This window comes from Oncorhynchus clarkii, chromosome 5 (assembly GCF_045791955.1).
Source record: "Oncorhynchus clarkii lewisi isolate Uvic-CL-2024 chromosome 5, UVic_Ocla_1.0, whole genome shotgun sequence".
NCBI classification, from domain to species: Eukaryota; Metazoa; Chordata; class Actinopteri; order Salmoniformes; family Salmonidae; genus Oncorhynchus; species Oncorhynchus clarkii.
In genome coordinates this window covers 14,710,665-14,728,989 of record NC_092151.1, presented here as the reverse complement: position 1 = coordinate 14,728,989, position 18,325 = coordinate 14,710,665, and the positions used below count along the sequence as shown (strand labels likewise).

The window sequence follows — 18,325 nt, the reverse complement described above, 5'->3', positions numbered from 1 at the left end:
AATAAGCAATTTCATAAATGTGTCAAGTGCTGCTTCTGGTTGCTCCTCATTGTGTTATGTATTGTTGTCTCTACCTTCTTGCCCTTTGTGCTGTTGTCTGTACCATGTTTTGTGCTACTACCATGTTGTGTTGCTACAAAGTTGTTGTTATGTTGCTACCATGCTGTGTTGTCATATGCTGCTGCCTTGCTATGTTGTGGTCTTAGGTCTCTCTTTATGTAGTGTTGTGTTGTCTCTCTTGTTGTGATGTGTGTTTTGTCCTACATTTATATTGCATGTATTTATTTATTTTAATTCCAGACCCCGTCCCTGCAGAAAGCTTTTTGGTAGGCCGTCATTGTAATTAAGAATTTGTTCTTAACTGACTTGCCTGATTAAATTAAGGTTAAATAAAATTACACCACAGACCAGGAAACATTCTTTACATCATCAACATATGAATCACTACAAACATGCGTGTCCTGTGTGTGTGTTTCTGTATATTACCTGTGGATCTCCTGGCGGCTGTAGTGCAGTGTGTCCTGGAGGTGTGTGTGTTCCAGGATGCTCCTGTCCAGGCGGTCCTGAAGACGTGTGTGTTCCTGTCTCAGGACCTCACACTCCTTCCTGCTCTGCTCCAGCTTGGCCGTCCGTCTGGCCAGCGCCTCACGCAGCTTCTCGTTCTCCTTCTGCTTGTCTGGAGAGATCATAATAATATTTAAATCAAATATTAATAGGATAGACAACATATATCTACTATATTGGGGACATTTTGTGGCTCAGTTGGTAAGAGCATGAGGCTAGCAATGCCCAGGTTGTGGGATCAATCAATTCAGGAATCACAAACACACTAGTATGTGGGGAAAGCGGCTACTCATTTTGTTTTACCTCTGGAGCCCAGGTTGAGCTGCTCCTTCAGGGCCTGGTTCTGTCCCCAGAGGAACCGCAGCTCACTGGTCAGCTGGCCCTGCTCCTCCGTACCGTGGATGAAGATGTTGGTGGCTGCTAAGTTCATTATTGAGGAGGAAGTCAAACACAATATACTCTGTGTGTATCCATTGTATATCCATCTCAGCCAGTCAGTGTGACTCTATGCAAATATGAACATAGAGAGAGCGAGGTAGAGGTGTGTGTACCTGGGTCTCTCTCCACCTCACCCAGTCTTCTCTCCAGCTGTTCTCTGAGCCGGTCGTTGTTGTAGATGGTCTCCTCCAGACGCTGTCTCAGGGCTCTGATCTCCAACAGGTGTTCTGTTAACAGGTCTGACAACAATGTCAGTCAAAATACACACACAGTTTTCTAACCTTGTGAGGACAAGATCCAATGAGCATACCATTAGAAACAACTATAGGCCTATAATCCCCATTCAGACGTGACGATCACCACCCACTCCCAGCTCTGTACCTGGGTTCATGCTGCATAGCTGGGCAGTGTCCTGCTGTGAAGCTGGGTGTCCCTCTCCCCTCTGGTCCTCCCTGTTCTGTGGTGACCCCCCAGCCTGTCCCTGGCTCTGCCCCAGCCCCTCTCCCTGGGTGTGTAGTGGTGTGGAGATCCCCTGGACCAGGATAGAGCGGTGGAGGTCCAGCTCGCAGCGCAGCGTGGCGTTAAGCTCCTCGCTGCTCCTCAGCTGCTCCACCAGGCGCCCATTCTCCCTCTGCAGGCCCTGGAGCTGTCTGGCTCTCCATTTATGTCCAGAAACTACCCCAGGGCCAGACACACCCCCATCCTTAGCCACGCCCCCATCCTGCTGGGCTGCAGACTCTGGAGCCGACGTTGAGCTCCCGTTGGACTCCTTCATTCCTTGATGGATGAAGTATAGGATTAGAGGAAATTTGAACAAGTTGTTTACAACATTTTTCTTTGTGCGATGTAGCCTAAACATTTCTCAAACAAAATCCTAGAGAGAAAAAGTATAATGTCAGTCCACACAATATCCCTATGTACCCATGCATTCATCTTTGGTAGCATCAAGTGCCATTTTCCACCGTCCTCGAATTATGTCATTTGGATCTACTTTCTCCTCCTTTACATCCATGGTATCAGAGTTGGCCTTGCTACCTACACTGACTGGCTGAATGACAGCTCTGATGGTTAGCCTTGCTACCTACACTGACTGGCTGAATGACAGCTCTGATGGTTAGCCTTGCTACCTACACTGACTGGCTAAATGACAGCTCTGATGGTTAGCCTTGCTACCTACACTGACTGGCTGAATGACAGCTCTGATGGTTAGCCTTGCTACCTACACTGACTGGCTGAATGACAGCTCTGATGGTTAGCCTTGCTACCTACACTGACTGGCTGAATGACAGCTCTGATGGTTAGCCTTGCTACCTACACTGACTGGCTAAATGACAGCTCTGATGGTTAGCCTTGCTACCTACACTGACTGGCTAAATGACAGCTCTGATGGTTAGCCTTGCTACCTACACTGACTGGCTGAATGACAGCTCTGATGGTTAGCCTTGCTACCTACACTGACTGGCTAAATGACAGCTCTGATGGTTAGCCTTGCTACCTACACTGACTGGCTGAATGACAGCTCTGATGGTTAGCCTTGCTACCTACACTGACTGGCTGAATGACAGCTCTGATGGTTAGCCTTGCTACCTACACTGACTGGCTGAATGACAGCGCTGATGGTTAGCCTAGCCCCTTCAAACTAATACTATAGAATGCTCCCCGTTAGCTTAGTCTCCATGCACAGCAAACTCGTCACCAAATGAGCCTCCGCTAAGTTAGCCTAGCCTATGAACACTTCGCCCAACACTCAGGAGCCCTATGAGTAAAAAACTGCAACACGCTAGCATCTGCAGTGCCGCAGGACTAAGCTAAAATAGAGTTCTTCTTCAGTAGCACTCCTCTCCTCTGTCCTCCCACAACCCATCATCTATCTTTGTAATATCCCTCGTTGTCCACACTCAAAGCGAAACACAATTTGAAGATTAAACCAGATAGGTGGTACTACTAAATAATGCAGTTTTAAGTGGAGAGAGAGGGGAGGGGATGGAGGCGGGTGAAAACAGTAATGGGTGTAACCAGACACCCGTACTGCCCTTGGCTGGCCCTCTTTGTCCTTTTGAAATCCCTGACTGGTCCACAATGGGCCTGAGTGGAAAATAAGTACCATTAGACTGACTGGGATTCAAAGGCAATCTCAACGCCACGGACCCGGCTGGGCCGCCAGAGGGGAACAATATCCATATTTAATGGAGAGCTAAAAGTTAACCCGGCACCAGCCCAGAATAGCTTAACACTGCACTACTCACATACCACACCTGGTTCGTATTCATTAGGCACCGAATGGAAGAGAACAATCTGAAACTGGAGGGACTAGTAGTGCTCATTTTCATTTTCCATTGCAACAAAGTTTTTAAATGTTTTCCATTGTGTACTGAATGCGACCCTGGCAAAAAAACTTAAGAGGAAGAAGGAGAGACTCGGGGACAGTGACCGGACCTGGGTGACATTCAAAGAGTGGCTTCTCTTTAGCATGGACCTTTCTCTGCTTCCCTGCACCCGATAGCAAGTCTGGGGACATCGGTTGAACTCATTCTGAACAACTGACAACTCTTGAAATTATCAATTTCATACAACCTTGATGACAAACTGAAAACTGTCTGGGTTTTCAGCTACACGTGGCAACAGCATTAAGTTATTTTGTCTGTTCAGCATGTTATAACTAGTAGCTTGATGATCTCTTACCATGATAGGCCTGGTTGCCATGGAGTTTGCTACAGGCTGGCAGGGTGGGGCTGTTGTGGTAGGAGGCTGTGGCCTGGTTAGAGACCCTGTCCGACAGGTCTGAGTCTGAGCTGTGGTGGCTGCTAGGAGTTTGGCCTCGCAGCTGAATCTGTAGACTCTGGACCAGACGGGTCTTCTCCTGTAACTCTTTAGACAGCCTGACAGAGGAAATAAGAGAGAGAGCGGGCGAGAGAGAGAGAGAGGGAGAGTTACAGCAGGTTATAAGGCCACGGGGGGAGGCCGCTTCCACAGTGTGAAACAAAGTCCAAAATAGTGAAAAAAACACTTAAAAATCAGTCGGAAAGAGGGGGGTGAATGCCGCAGAGAAAAGTGTTTATTTCACATGACTGTAGATGTCTGTCGAGAGAACAGCTACAAGAACAGCAAACTCAGAAAAACACACACAGAGGACCCAAAACACAACATACCAAGAGCAAAATGCCTACCATCTAGAAAGGGTCTATTTTGACAGGTTTCGAAACATTCCAAAAGAAATTACCAGCTGAAGGAAGACATTTCGAAAGAGTCATAAGTCAAGAAGAGTTCACAGCAAACTCATGCTTCCAACCTCGCAGAATCCCTCTTGGTGACCGGCCACTCACAAATCTAGCTGCTCCCTGGCACACTCGGCCAAACTCTGGTTCTGTTGGCCCAGAAAGCAGACCTGCTGCTGCAGCAGCTCCCTCTCGCCCTCTAGCTGCAGCCGCAAGTAGTCTATCCCCTGCTGCAGCAGCTCCCTCTCGCCCTCTAGCTGCAGCCGCAAGTACTCTATCCCCTGCTGCTGCAGCAGCTCCCTCTCGCCCTCTAGCTGCAGCCGCAAGTACTATATCCCCTGCTGCAGCAGCTCCCTCTCGCCCTCTAGCTGCAGCCGCAAGTACTCTATCCCCTGCTGCTGCAGCAGCTCCCTCTCGCCCTCTAGCTGCAGCCGCAAGTACTCTATCCCCTGCTGCTGCAGCAGCTCCCTCTCGCCCTCTAGCTGCAGCCGCAAGTAGTCTATCCCCTGCTGCAGCAGCAGCTCCCTCTCGCCCTCTAGCTGCAGCCGCAAGTACTCTATCCCCTGCTGCAGCAGCTCCCTCTCGCCCTCTAGCTGCAGCCGCAAGTAGTCTATCCCCTGCTGCAGCAGCAGCTCCCTCTCGCCCTCTAGCTGCAGCCGCAAGTACTCTATCCCCTGCTGCAGCAGCAGCTCCCTCTCGCCCTCTAGCTGCAGCCGCAAGTACTCTATCCCCTGCTGCAGCAGCTCCCTCTCGCCCTCTAGCTGCAGCCGCAAGTAGTCTATCCCCTGCTGCTGCAGCAGCTCCCTCTCGCCCTCTAGCTGCAGCCGCAAGTACTCTATCCCCTGCTGCAGCAGCAGCTCCCTCTCGCCCTCTAGCTGCAGCCGCAAGTAGTCTATCCCCTGCTGCAGCCTGGTAGCGGCCGGGCGGTCTGGCTGCTGTAGCTCCCTGTCACTTTCGCCCTGGGTGCGCAGGTACTGCAACTCCTGATTGAGCACGGTGTGGCTGTCCAGTAATAATGTTAAGAAACAATATTCCTCTAAATGTTGACACAACCACACAGTGTTGAGTAAGACAGCTGTAAGCCTATGGATGTCCGTGAAATGTGAGTGTTTTAAGCAGCTGAGGTAGAAGAAACGTTGGACTCTCTTGGGGCGGCAGGTAGCCTAGTGGTTAGAGCGTTGGACTAGTAACTGAAAGGTTGCAAGATCGAATCCCCGAGCTGAAGGTAAAAATCTGTCGTTCTGCCCCTGAACAGGCAGTTAACCCACTGTTCCTAGGCCGTTATTGAAAATAAGAATTTGTTCTTAACTGACTTGCCTAGTTAAATAATGGTCAAATTAAAAAAATTAACAGATCAGTGACAGTCAGGGCTGTCTAAGAAGGTCAATAGAACTTGGTTGGCTGGAAAACATACATCTCACATAAAAAGGCTCCATTAGTGATGGAGGGTGTTTGTGTGGTATAGGAGGAAGAGAGACACACACACACACACACACACACACACACACACACCTTTGCGCCAGCTCCAGTGCTGCCCCGTCCTCGTTATCCAGTTGAGCGTCTCCTAGAGACAGGGAGAGGAATGGTGAAAGGCTTGTCTCTTTCAGTCTATCACACCTCACTCTCTTCTATTTCAGTCCCCTCTTTTCCCTCCTAACCTCTTCAGGTAGACTATGTGCTGTGTCCTTATGGTGATTACACCCCCCCATGATATCTAAATTATAGTTTTAGCTAAATAGTGTTCATTTACAACAATGGGAGTAAAACAATCTCATATTTTTGGTTCTGATGGGGTACGACAGTTTAAACTAAGCTCATGAGCCAGTTCTAAGTTATATTCTTCAACAATCAATGTGTACATATAATTACATTTTTAAAAATGTATGTAGCACTAGCAATTGCAGATTGCTTCTTTAAAATAGCTTTGTTTATTTAACAGCTGCTATTCAGAAGCCACCTTACACTTGACAACATTTTGGACCGTCTGTTAGGGCTGGGCGGTTTGGGTTTTTACTTTACCTTCTATACTGGTATTTGAATGTTTGGTTTGTTAAACGTGATATGCCAAGTGTAATGTCCAATTTTATAGTTTACTTGGCTACTGGAGTCATCTTGCGCCACTCCTTCTCTCCGTGCCACTTTCCACACAGACCTAGCCATGCCCCCTTTCAAACTTGCGTTCAGTCTGCATGGTCAATGCAGCACATGCAACAATGCTGTTTTCACTTTGTTTCTTAATATAAATCCACTAGCGTTCTATAATGACACTATCAGTTTGTTTCTTACATCAGCAAACAGCTAGTTTGTCTTTTCTTAACAAGTTGCCCTAAATCTTGTTAGCCTCTAATGCTAACAGCTAGCTAATAAATGTACTGAGTAAGAGCAAACGTAGCTAGCTAATACAGCCTGATAATACTAGTGATAGTGTAGACCATATAAGGAATTTGAAATTATTTATACTTTTACTTTTAATACTTAAGCATATTTAAAACCAAATACTTTATATTTTACTCTAGTATTTTACTGGGTGACTTTCACTTGAGTCATTTTCTATTAACGTATCTTAACTTTTACTCAAGTACCGTAAAATATCAGCATAACGTTTTTTAGTTGTTGTTTGTTTTTAAATACTGTGATATACAGTGCCTTGCGAAAGTATTCGGCCCCCTTGAACTTTGCGACCTTTTGCCACATTTTAGGCTTCAAACATAAAGATATAAAACTGTATTTTTTTGTGAAGAATCAACAACAAGTGGGACACAATCATGAAGTGGAACGACATTTATTGGATATTTCAAACTTTTTTAACAAATCAAAAACTGATAAATTGGGCGTGCAAAATTATTTAGCCCCTTTACTTTCAGTGCAGCAAACTCTCTCCAGAAGTTCAGTGAGGATCTCTGAATGATCCAATGTTGACCTAAATGACTAATGATGATAAATACAATCCACCTGTGTGTAATCAAGTCTCCGTATAAATGCACCTGCACTGTGATAGTCTCAGAGGTCCGTTAAAAGCGCAGAGCATCATGAAGAACAAGGAACACACCAGGCAGGTCCGAGATACTGTTGTGAAGAAGTTTAAAGCCGGATTTGGATACAAAAAGATTTCCCAAGCTTTAAACATCCCAAGGAGCACTGTGCAAGCGATAATATTGAAATGGAAGGAGTATCAGACCACTGCAAATCTACCAAGACCTGGCCGTCCCTCTAAACTTTCAGCTCATACAAGGAGAAGACTGATCAGAGATGCAGCCAAGAGGCCCATGATCACTCTGGATGAACTGCAGAGATCTACAGCTGAGGTGGAAGACTCTGTCCATAGGACAACAATCAGTCGTATATTGCACAAATCTGGCCTTTATGGAAGAGTGGCAAGAAGAAAGCCATTTCTTAAAGATATCCATAAAAAGTGTCGTTTAAAGTTTGCCACAAGCCACCTGAGAGACACACCAAACATGTGGAAGAAGGTGCTCTGGTCAGATGAAACCAAAAGTGAACTTTTTGGCAACAATGCAAAATGTTATGTTTGGCGTAAAAGCAACACAGCTGAACACACCATCCCCACTGTCAAACATGGTGGTGGCAGCATCATGGTTTGGGCCTGCTTTTCTTCAGCAGGGACAGGGAAGATGGTTAAAATTGATGGGAAGATGGATGGAGCCAAATACAGGACCATTCTGGAAGAAAACCTGATGGAGTCTGCAAAAGACCTGAGACTGGGACGGAGATTTGTCTTCCAACAAGACAATGATCCAAAACATAAAGCAAAATCTACAATGGAATGGTTCAAAAATAAACATATCCAGGTGTTAGAATGGCCAAGTCAAAGTCCAGACCTGAATCCAATCGAGAATCTGTGGAAAGAACTGAAAACTGCTGTTCACAAATGCTCTCCATCCAACCTCACTGAGCTCGAGCTGTTTTGCAAGGAGGAATGGGAAAAAATGTCAGTCTCTCGATGTGCAAAACTGATAGAGACATACCCCAAGCGACTTACAGCTGTAATCGCAGCAAAAGGTGGCGCTACAAAGTATTAACTTAAGGGGGCTGAATAATTTTGCACGCCCAATTTTTCTGTTTTTGATTTGTTAAAAAAGTTTGAAATATCCAATAAATGTCGTTCCACTTCATGATTGTGTCCCACTTGTTGTTGATTCTTCACAAAAAAATACAGTTTTATATCTTTATGTTTGAAGCCTGAAATGTGGCAAAAGGTCGAAAAGTTCAAGGGGGCCGAATACTTTCGCAAGGCACTGTATTTTGCCCATATCGCCCAGCCCTAACCTGTATTCTCGTGCTTGCCAAGTGGTGAGAGGCCTGTATTCTCGTGCTTGCCAAGTGGTGAGGCCTGTATTCTCGTCCTTGCCAAGTGGTGAGAGGCCTGTGTGTGGGGTTTCTGGTATTGGATGATGTGTGGTTTGGCTAGAACGTTTATTACACTACAAAAGTAGTGCAACTTTGATCTTTCATTTTAGGAAAATGAGACCTTCACAGATGTTCGCAATCCCAACATCGCATCTCTGCATTGGTGAGTAAGTTATGAAAGTATATACAATTTCAGAATGGGTAGGTGAATGGAGCATCTCAGAACAGTCTCAATAGACTCCATTCTGTAGAGGCCATATGCTCTTTAAGAGTCCTTAGTACATGTTTGTATAGCTGCTTTTAAAATCCATTTACTATCATCAATGTCTACATACAATGTTTGTTGTGCTTACCTTTCTCCAGCCGGCCCTCAAGCCTCTCCAGGACGCCCAGGCTCTTGTCCAGCTGCTCTCGGAACACCTCTCCCACGTAGTAGTCCACGTCGCTGGCCTGTAGCAGCTCCTCGAAGGCCTGCGACAGCTCCTCCAGCTGCATCCGATGCAGTGCCCCCAGGCCCCGGCTCTCCTGGATCTGACGACGCAGCTGGGACAGTTCCCTCGCCTGCGACTGCACCAGGGAGTCAATCCTATAGGGAACAGATGAGATTATTAAAAATACTTTTTAACCAAACAGAGAGGTTTAGTGGTGATGACAATAGCTAGATTACTAGACAGATTTATCGGAAATTTCTAAACAAATACACTGCAGAGAGCTGACCCCACAAATTAGACCCCAGGGCTCTCTGGTTAAATGAAGGTGAAAAAAAAAAAAAAAAAAAAAAAAAAAAAACTAAACAAACATTAATTTGGGTCCATAATAATACAATGAAATAGAAACTGAAGAGTCATTCAGAGTTCAACTTTTTACCCTGTAAAAAAAACATCCGTAGTACTTTATAATGAAGAAAGTTAAGAAACAACTACTTAGCAACCTGGCAGGTGAGGCTGATCGACTCCGCTGCTGGGCCTGCAACAGCTGCTCGCTCATACTCCTGTTCACGCTCCTCTCCCTCTCCAGCTCCATGCTCATACTCTTCATCTTCTCCTTCGTCACCTCCCCCTCTCCCTCCAGGCTCCTCTCCTCCTTCCCACCCTCCTCCCCCCTCTCGGAGCCCGTGTGACCTCCCGTGGCAGTGTGGGAGTCAGATGTGGCGGTCAACAGTTCGCTGGACAGGGAGGCGCGGCGGCGTAGCATGGTCTGCAGGTGGAGGATGACCTGGTGTTGGCTCTCTAGCTGGGTCTTCAGCTCCCTCACCTGGGCCTGGAGCTGGGCTGGGTCTTCACACAGACCGTAGGAGTCAAACGTCTGGAGGCTCTTCAGACTCACCTAGTGAGAGATGAGGGATGGGGAGGAGAAAGAGAGATAGAACAAGAAAGCACAAAAGTGAGGGAGGATAAAGAGAATGAAAGAGAAAGCACATAAAGGTGAGGGATTAAGAGAGACAATACAATCAAACCAAAACACAGGACGAGGACAATGTCCAATAAAAATGTGAAAAGCAGTAACTAGGGCGGCAGTACCTTGGGGGAGCTGAGAGTGGGGGAGCTGGGGTAGGAGGCACTGGAGGCCGTGTCAAGGTTCTCTGTGGAGGAGAACGAGGGCTCCTCCTGGTCCTGCTTCAGCAGGCAGGGTAGGCTGCTGTTAGCACTGCCAGGGACAAGCTGCATATCTGGAGGGATCATCGCCAACCACACACACAAAAGGATCAAACAGGGGTCTACAGTATATACCTAAAACAAGCAAGTCTGACGAAGATGGTACAATGTGAAAGGAGAGAGGATCGGTTTTGTGCTGATGTTTTACAGTTGACCGTGGTCAAATAAGGAGGAGTTAGTATCCCATTGAGCAAACCATTCCAGAGTACAACAACCAGAGTGCACACATGCAGGAGAGACAGGCAGCGAGAGACAGACAGGCAGAGACACAGGTGTGCTGTACAAGTCAGTGCCCTGGTTAAACCACATAGGAGAAGGTGTGACTATCAGACCCATACAACACAGTGGTGTTATCACCACAATGTTCCAGCCCAGTGTTCATTCCCCATGCAGTCTTTAGGGCTGAGTCTCAATAGTCTAAAGTCGCTTCCTCTCCTTTTCTCCTCCTCTATCTGCACTGACCTGAAAACACAGGCTAGAGAAAAATGGTGGATGCCCGGGAGCTGCTTTCACCTGTCCAGTCCTTTTTATGTCAGAGCAGATGAAGGAGAGGAAAGGAAGCCACTTTAGACTACCGAGAACACACCCGGACGATGTGTGACTATCAGACCAGAAAAGCACAGTGGTGTTATTATCAAACAGTCTTACAGCCCAGTGTTTTCATTCCTCATGCAGCAGACGCCACTCCACCACTGTGATTATTAGTGTCCACTCGACAGACAGACATGGTCGTCTACCTGTGCTACTGCTCTCCTCCCTATCCACCTCGGCCTCACTCTTGCCACTGGTTTCGTAACCCAGGTCTTGCAGGTCCACCTGCACGCCCTTGTCTTCCTGCTCCAGAGGGGGCGCTAGAGGCAACACCCAGGCAGGCAGGGATTAACAAGAGAAGGTTCAGATTCTCTCTCTTTCGGCTTGATCAGATGCCGAGGGTGTGATGTCATCATTGCATTTGGATTGTATCGTCAAACGTTAACATTTGATGTAACAATTGAATCACACAGGCAGTAGTTTAATTCTACACAGAGCCAGTCACTGTCATTCGTTGTCATGCTATGCGAAGCTCCCTTTAGTGCATCAAAAACAGTAACCGAAAGGCTTGGCTGTCATGCTCGACACACCAGTACATGCACTTCTTGCAATAGAGGTCTATGCGCATTTATAAAAACACAGCTCAGCAAAGTTGCACACATTCCTCTAAGAACGTATGTCAAGACAAACATTTTCAAACAAAAAGCTGATTCCAAATTCCTGACGTTGTGTTGTTCTGGCAATCTGTGCTTTAAATTAATCTTGAAAAACAAAGTGACCAACAGATCCGGCTCAAAGGGCAATATAAGAAATAGTAAGAAGGTATGTCATTTTTAAATGTATGAATGAATCTTATCAACAATTTGACCTCAATTATTGTTCCCTTACCTCTCTGTGTTGCTACATGACTGGTCTTCTTGGAGGAGTTCTGCAGAGCTATGATGGACTGAGCCGTGGCCAGCTTCTCCTCCAGGCTCTTACAGGCCCTCTTCCTCTCCTTCAAAGCCTTCTGAAGGCTTTCCAGCTGGGCCTGGACATCTTGTGGTGGTACCCAAGCTCCAGGCTCCATCGTCTTGGCTTCCCTCTCCCTGCGTCCCCTCTCCTCCTGCAGGTCGTAGAAGGCCTTCTGGAGGAGGCAGATGTTATGGTGGAGCTCTAGGGGAGAGGGGGTTTCAGCCCCAGGGGTGGTGTGTCGTGTGGGGTTCTCACTGGTCTGTTGGTGGGTGGGTCCAGTGGAGCCCAGGTCGTCCAATGCTTCTCTCTCCTGTAGAGTTCTCTGTAGTCTGTCTAGGTGATGTTGTAAGTCAGAGCTGGTTTGAGCTGCTCTGGTCGTGGTAGAGGTGCTAGTGCTCGTGTTGGTACAGTGAGCTGTGAGTGAGCCTATGGCCGACTCGGCTGCTCTGAGACACTCGGAGAGATGCTTGGCAACCTGCTCAGATCCTAGGCTGCTCTTCACATCGGACGCAAACTTGCTTCTTCCATGATGTTTTCCCCAACCTATCTGTTCCTTTGTTTCATTCCCTCTCGGAATCTCATTCAGGTCTTCTTCTGGCTGCCTGCCGTAATTGCCTTCCAGGCCAGTGTTGGCAGTGCCCTGCTGTGCTGCGACAGCCTCCTCAGCTAACCTCAGCCTCTCCTGCAGCTCGACATTCAGGCGGCTCTGCTCCCACAGCGCCTCCTGCAGGGAGTCCGCTTGCTGCTGCAGCTCCGCGTTGAGGCTCAGGGGGTACCCCGAAGGCCCTGGAACCAAGGTTTTCAGGACCAGAGGGTCAAGAGAAGCACTGACCTGCCGTAAGGCCGCCTCCAGCCTCGCGCACAGCTCCTGGGGGTCCAAATGACCGTCCAGGGCGTTGGCGGATGACGAGGTGCCGGGGAGCGAGGCAATGGCCACCTCGACCATGTTGAGGCACTCCACCAGCTGGGTGTTGAGTCTCTCTTTCTCCTCAAGGGCGTTCTGGAGCTCAATGCACTGTCTCTGGAGTTTGTACTCAGAGCCTGGTACTCCACCCTGGCTGTTTCTGTCCAGGTTGCACGCTGTAAGATAAGTGATGGTGGACTCGGCGGCCTGCAGGGCTTCCATATAATGACAGTTGAGCCGGTCTTTCTCCCGGAGCTGGGCCTGAAGTTCGTCCCACTCAGCCATCTGCTCCTCCAGACGGTCTATCAGCTGCTCCTTGTCCTGGCACTCCTGGTGGAGGAGCTCCAACTGGGATAGGAGTTCGGCGTCGGTGGGGGCCTGAGCTCGGAGGAACTCCGTTTCCAGGCCCTGTCTGGTAGTCCCCCTAGAGGTGCTGCTATGGTTAGAGCCTGGGCTGCAGTGCTGGGCGGCTCTAGGAGAGCTGTGGGAGTCAGAGTCTGACGTTTGCTGGTCATGGTGGTGGTCCGGGCCTAGTTGATGTAGTACGTCTCCTCTCAGATGTTCAGAGAACTCGTCTGACGCCTGGTTTACCGACTCCCTGCTGCCAGCAGTGTCTGTTTTGTTGTGTCTCACGGGGACGGGCAGGCGAGATTTCACACCAGCCTGCAATACAGAAACAAATAGCAGAGCAGGAATATTAAAATGTGTGAAAGTCTCCTCTTTACTTCATGTTTCTTTCTCATTTCAATGACAGTACTTACCCCATGTCTTGCGATGCGATATGAATGTCCCTTGGCAGGCTGTGTGTGGCTGTTCCCCTGTGTGGCATGACCATCTCCCTGTGCTTTCCCTCTCTCTTCTCCTTCAAGCAGTTTCTCTCTACCATGAGCTCCTCCCTCCTGCTCCAAACGCAGCCTCTCCATCTCCTGGGTCATCGTCACCATCATGTCTGGCTGACTATCCGACAGGGTTTCTACGTCCACCACCGCTTCAGTCCTCTCCAGCTGCTCCTTCAGCAACTGGATAATCTTGCAGTGACCTTTTGCCTCTGACCTCAGCCTCTCCAATGTCTTGCGGAGGTCGCCCTGTGCGTCGCCGATGTCGCCCAAGGTGTCGGCGCTCTCCTTGGACTCTCTGGATTTCTCTTCCTTTAATTGACCCCTCAGGTCCACATTCTCTGACTGCAATCTCTGTAGCTCCTCCCTAAACACACATAATTATTAGTGGAAAAGCACAATCGCTTTCCTCCTCCTCCTTATGAAAATGTACCCACTCCCCTTAAAACACAGTAATTAGATAGAAGATGAAGGTGACTCACCTGAGGTGGTTGACTGATAAGGCCCCACAGTCGGACAGAAGAGAACAAAGCTGCTCCCAGTTTCTGTCCCTCTCCACCTCTCCCTGCTGGCTGCTCTGTGACTGGCTCTCACTGGTGGCTTTGGAAGACCAGGGAGGCCATATCCCTCTCTGGATCTGGGCCAGGGTACTGCTCACAGTCACATCAGCAGATTGGTGGCCGTCATTCAGCCTTCCATCTACCACCTGAAAGGGGAATTTTTCAGAGTGTATGAGAAGTACTGTACGTGGTATGGTGCATAATGCTCAATGTATACTTTCTCACGTCAAAATTCCAAGGAACACCTCAGATTAGGAAAAAAATACCCACAACACATATTTAATGTGCTCTAATTGCTATGGTTCTTTAGGATGCATAAAATAACTAAACATGTTTTTCCTTATCACCCATCAGCCCTGCCTACCTGTCCAAGGCCGCTGTCCGTCTGGCTCCCTCTGTCCTGGCCAGAGTCACTGTGGACTCTGTCACTGTGCGGTGACTTTTTCTCCTGTCTCCGCTCTAGATGCTGCTATAGTAATGGGATGGGAGGCGTATGTGACACATGGCTTTGTAACGGAAAAAAAAATGCAATGAGGGAACAGAATTCATAAGACAACACGGCACCACAGCAAAGGCAGAATGGCGTGACAGCGACGTGTCTAATGTGGCATGGGGTAAGAAAAGACTGTTTCATGGGACACATAAGAAAGAACAGGGACGGAGTTAGGAGGGGTGGAAAGAGATGGTAAATGCTGTATACTACAGAGACATAATGCATTAGTTAAGAGGTAAAACAGATATAGTACACAGTACTGCAGATGTAAAAGTGTTTGGTAAGGAGACAGAACAAACTAACATACATCAATCAGTGAGGGTTCAGGGTCAAAGGTTAGATCAGTAAGAGGTTAGGGGGGAGGATTAGAATGAAGCTGTGCCCAGGGCTCTAAATTAAAATGTGCCACATGAAATGTAGGAGCACCAGAATAGTTGTATTGATTGAGATACAGCCTGTATTGGGCCTGGATGCATTCTAGCTACTTTTAAAGCACATATTGCCCTAGAAACTAATATGTAATGCTGTAAATATGTTTATTATGAAAGCTAAAATGTTGATCCGAATACCGGTCATTGAATTTAGTCATTTGTGGAATATTAGATTTCTACAAAGCACTATTTTCCCATTGAGATGCATGTCAGGTTTGTGATGAAGACATGCAAGAGATCTGTAGTTCATTCATTGCTGTGATCATTGATCTCCTGAAGAAGATATCCCCGTTCCTTTCCTTCTGTGCCACCAGATGTTTGGATATACTGCTGAAGTTACCTGGTTGTTAGCTAGTTAGTCAAAGGGCTAACATGCTTGAACAAAGTGTAAACAAATGGTAGAGTGGCTCAACGCGCAAGTACTTTTTGAACGGCCCACGACATGGTTTTTGACTGTAAAATGTGATCCCAGCGTCCCACTGAAATGTGGGTGAGTAATTTTGACCTGGTTGGGCTAGAAGCCAGACGTTTTCGCTGTAGTAATGGTACAACCATGACGCTAATGAATCTGCACTCGTGTGTATCTCTTAGATTTTTTTCATAGTCGCACAGTGCTCCTAAAATGAAACTCATGGTCTAACAGCAAAATATTTATTTGTTTCTCGCAATTTAAAGCTGTGTCCAGAGCATCAGGAAGCACTACTTCTGGTCTGCATTCAGTAGGTTTTTACATTCTGGAACGTTCCATTGAATGGAAACGGTGCTGTACTGAACAACCAGTAAAAAAAATGGGTAGGGTTTGGGGAACACTGTCAGTATGGCTAATGCCCTTTAAATAGGTCACTCATTTCTTCAAGCCACACCTCGCCACACCCAGCAAATAGGAGCAAACATACGGGTCTGTTCAAGAACATTTGTGAAATATGTTGTTCAGTATAAACCGTTCCGCAACGTAGCAAACATTCAAGCAAACTGAACACACCCCCGAATTCTAAATTGACCACTAGCACTAAGCACAAGAGCCTACATATACAGTGGGGCAAAAAAGTATTTAGTCAGCCACCAATTGTGCAAGTTCTCACACTTAAAAATATGAGAGAGGCCTGTAATTTTTATCATAGGTACATGATAAACTATGACAGACAAAATGAGAAAAAAATCCAGAAAATCACATTGTAGGATTTTTAATGAATTTATTTGGAAATTATGGTGGAAAATAAGTATTTGGTCAAAAACAAAAATGTATCTCAATACTTTGTTATATACCCTTTGTTGGCAATGACAGAGGTCAAACGTTTTCTGTAAGTCTTCACACACTGTTGCTGGTATTTTGGCCCATTGCTCCATGCAGATCTCCTCTAGAGCAGTGATGTTTTGGGGCTGTTGCTGGGCAACATGGACTTTCAACTTTCTCCAAAGATTTTCTATGGGGTTGAGATCTGGAGACTGGCTAGGCCACTCCAGGACCTTGACATGCTTCTTACGAAGCCACTCCTTCGTTGCCCGGGCGGTGTGTTTGGGATCATTGTCATGCTGAAAGACCCAGCCACGTTTCATCTTCAATGCCCTTGCTGATGGAAGGAGGTTTTCACTCAAAATCTCATGATACATGGCCCCATTCATTCTTTCCTTTACACGGATCAGTGGTCCTGGTCCCTTTGCAGAAAAACAGCCCCAAAGAATGATGTTTCCACCCCCATGCTTCACAGTAGGTATGGTGTTCTTTGGATGCAACTCAGCATTCTTTGTCCTCCAAACACGACGAGTTGAGTTTTTACCAAAAAGTAATATTTTGGTTTCATCTGACCATATGACATTCTCCCAATCTTCTTCTGGATCATCCAAATGCTCTCTAGCAAACTTCAGACGGGCCTGGACATGTACTGGCTTAAGCAGGGGGACACGTCTGGCACTACAGGAGTCCCTGGCGGCGTAGTGTGTTACTGATGGTAGGCTTTGTTACTTTGGTCCCAGCTCTCTGCAGGTCATTCACTAGGTCTCCCCGTGTGGTTCTGGGATTTTTGCTCACCGTTCTTGTGATCATTTTGACCCCACGGGGTGAGATCTTGCGTGGAGCCCCAGATCGAGGGAGATTATCAGTGGTCTTGTATGTCTTCCATTTCCTAATAATTGCTCCCACAGTTGATTTCTTCAAACCAAGCTGCTTACCTATTGCAGATTCAGTCTTCCCAGCCTGGTGCAGGTCTACAATTTTGTTTCTGGTGTCCTTTGACAGCTCTTTGGTCTTGGCCATAGTGGAGTTTGAAGTGTGACTGTTTGAGGTTGTGGACAGGTGTCTTTTATACTGATAACAAGTTCAAACAGGTGCCATTAATATAGGTAACAGGTGGAGAGCCAGAAATCTTGCTTGTTTGTAGGTGACCAAATACTTATTTTCCACCATAATTTGCAAATAAATTCATTAAAAATCCTACAATGTGATTTTTCTCATTTTGTCTGTCATAGTTTATCATGTACCTATGATAAAAATTACAGGCATCTCATCTTTTTAAGTGGGAGAACTTGCACAATTGGTGGCTGACTAAATACTTTTTTGCCCCACTGTAGATCTACATGGATCTGTCAGCTAGAAACAATACAGTAATAACTTAACCTTCCTCTCTGATAGAATTTCCACCATATTAAATGCACTTTTCCAATCATTTATGATCGACAGAAGTGCCAAGGTGAATGCCAAATGGGTCGATTTGAAATTGGACATACCTCTTTCCCAGAGCTGCTTTGTGATAGGTTGTGGTCTGAGCCCTCAGTCAATGAGAGCGTCCTCTGCAGGTCCTCATTCACAGCCAGCAGTCTACTGACATAGTCCTGCAGCTCCATCACCTACAGGAGATACAATGACGTTAGCAACTCATCAGTAGTGATGTACACCTTGCATTAACCACTAGCATTGGATACTTAGAAACAATAAAAAATATGTTTCCCTCCAGTTTAGCTCGTCGGCTCGATGCCAGAATAAACCTACATTATTTAAAGGAAAGAGGTATGATAATGTATAAATAAAATAACATTAAGTATGATCATGTATGAATCAAATATGACATATGAAGTATAATGCAGTAGAGTAAACGCTGACCTTCTGTCGGAGCTCCTCTACAGACAGATGGTCCAGGCCCTCCCCCTCTCCTACACAGATACTCATGTAGGACGTCTGGTCGGCCATGAAACTACCCAGGGTGTCAGCTGGAACAGAGGAGTTACTTACTACCAATATACAGACTGCACTTTAACTTCAGGTATGCGGCACTTTATATTTAAAGGAACACTCCTTTAAGTCTCTGACTGACTAACACCAAGGAACCCAGGGTTGTGCACTCTAAAGAGACCCTGCAGTTCAAGCGTCTCCTCGAGTTTC

General features: G+C 46.8%; 1 protein-coding gene across 2 annotated transcripts in view; it reads right to left on the bottom strand.

Annotated features, from left to right (window-relative positions):
- LOC139408407 (CDK5 regulatory subunit associated protein 2) overlaps positions 1 to 18,325 on the bottom strand; it is a 79,080-nt gene that overhangs the window by 21,843 nt on the left and 38,912 nt on the right. Inside the window, exons 26-41 of one of the 2 annotated variants that reach the window (XM_071152255.1) lie at positions 18,047 to 18,153; positions 17,674 to 17,793; positions 14,390 to 14,494; positions 13,948 to 14,171; positions 13,391 to 13,832; positions 11,660 to 13,292; positions 10,978 to 11,091; positions 10,106 to 10,254; positions 9,517 to 9,911; positions 8,939 to 9,171; positions 5,730 to 5,781; positions 3,685 to 3,881; positions 1,384 to 1,779; positions 1,116 to 1,241; positions 868 to 984; positions 487 to 676 (exon numbers count right to left, since the gene is read on the bottom strand). In XM_071152255.1, the coding sequence (XP_071008356.1) occupies positions 487 to 676; positions 868 to 984; positions 1,116 to 1,241; positions 1,384 to 1,779; positions 3,685 to 3,881; positions 5,730 to 5,781; positions 8,939 to 9,171; positions 9,517 to 9,911; positions 10,106 to 10,254; positions 10,978 to 11,091; positions 11,660 to 13,292; positions 13,391 to 13,832; positions 13,948 to 14,171; positions 14,390 to 14,494; positions 17,674 to 17,793; positions 18,047 to 18,153 (4,600 nt within the window). The remainder of the gene's footprint in view (positions 1 to 486; positions 677 to 867; positions 985 to 1,115; positions 1,242 to 1,383; positions 1,780 to 3,684; positions 3,882 to 5,729; positions 5,782 to 8,938; positions 9,172 to 9,516; positions 9,912 to 10,105; positions 10,255 to 10,977; positions 11,092 to 11,659; positions 13,293 to 13,390; positions 13,833 to 13,947; positions 14,172 to 14,389; positions 14,495 to 17,673; positions 17,794 to 18,046; positions 18,154 to 18,325) is intronic. The other variant, XM_071152256.1, reaches the window with a different exon arrangement.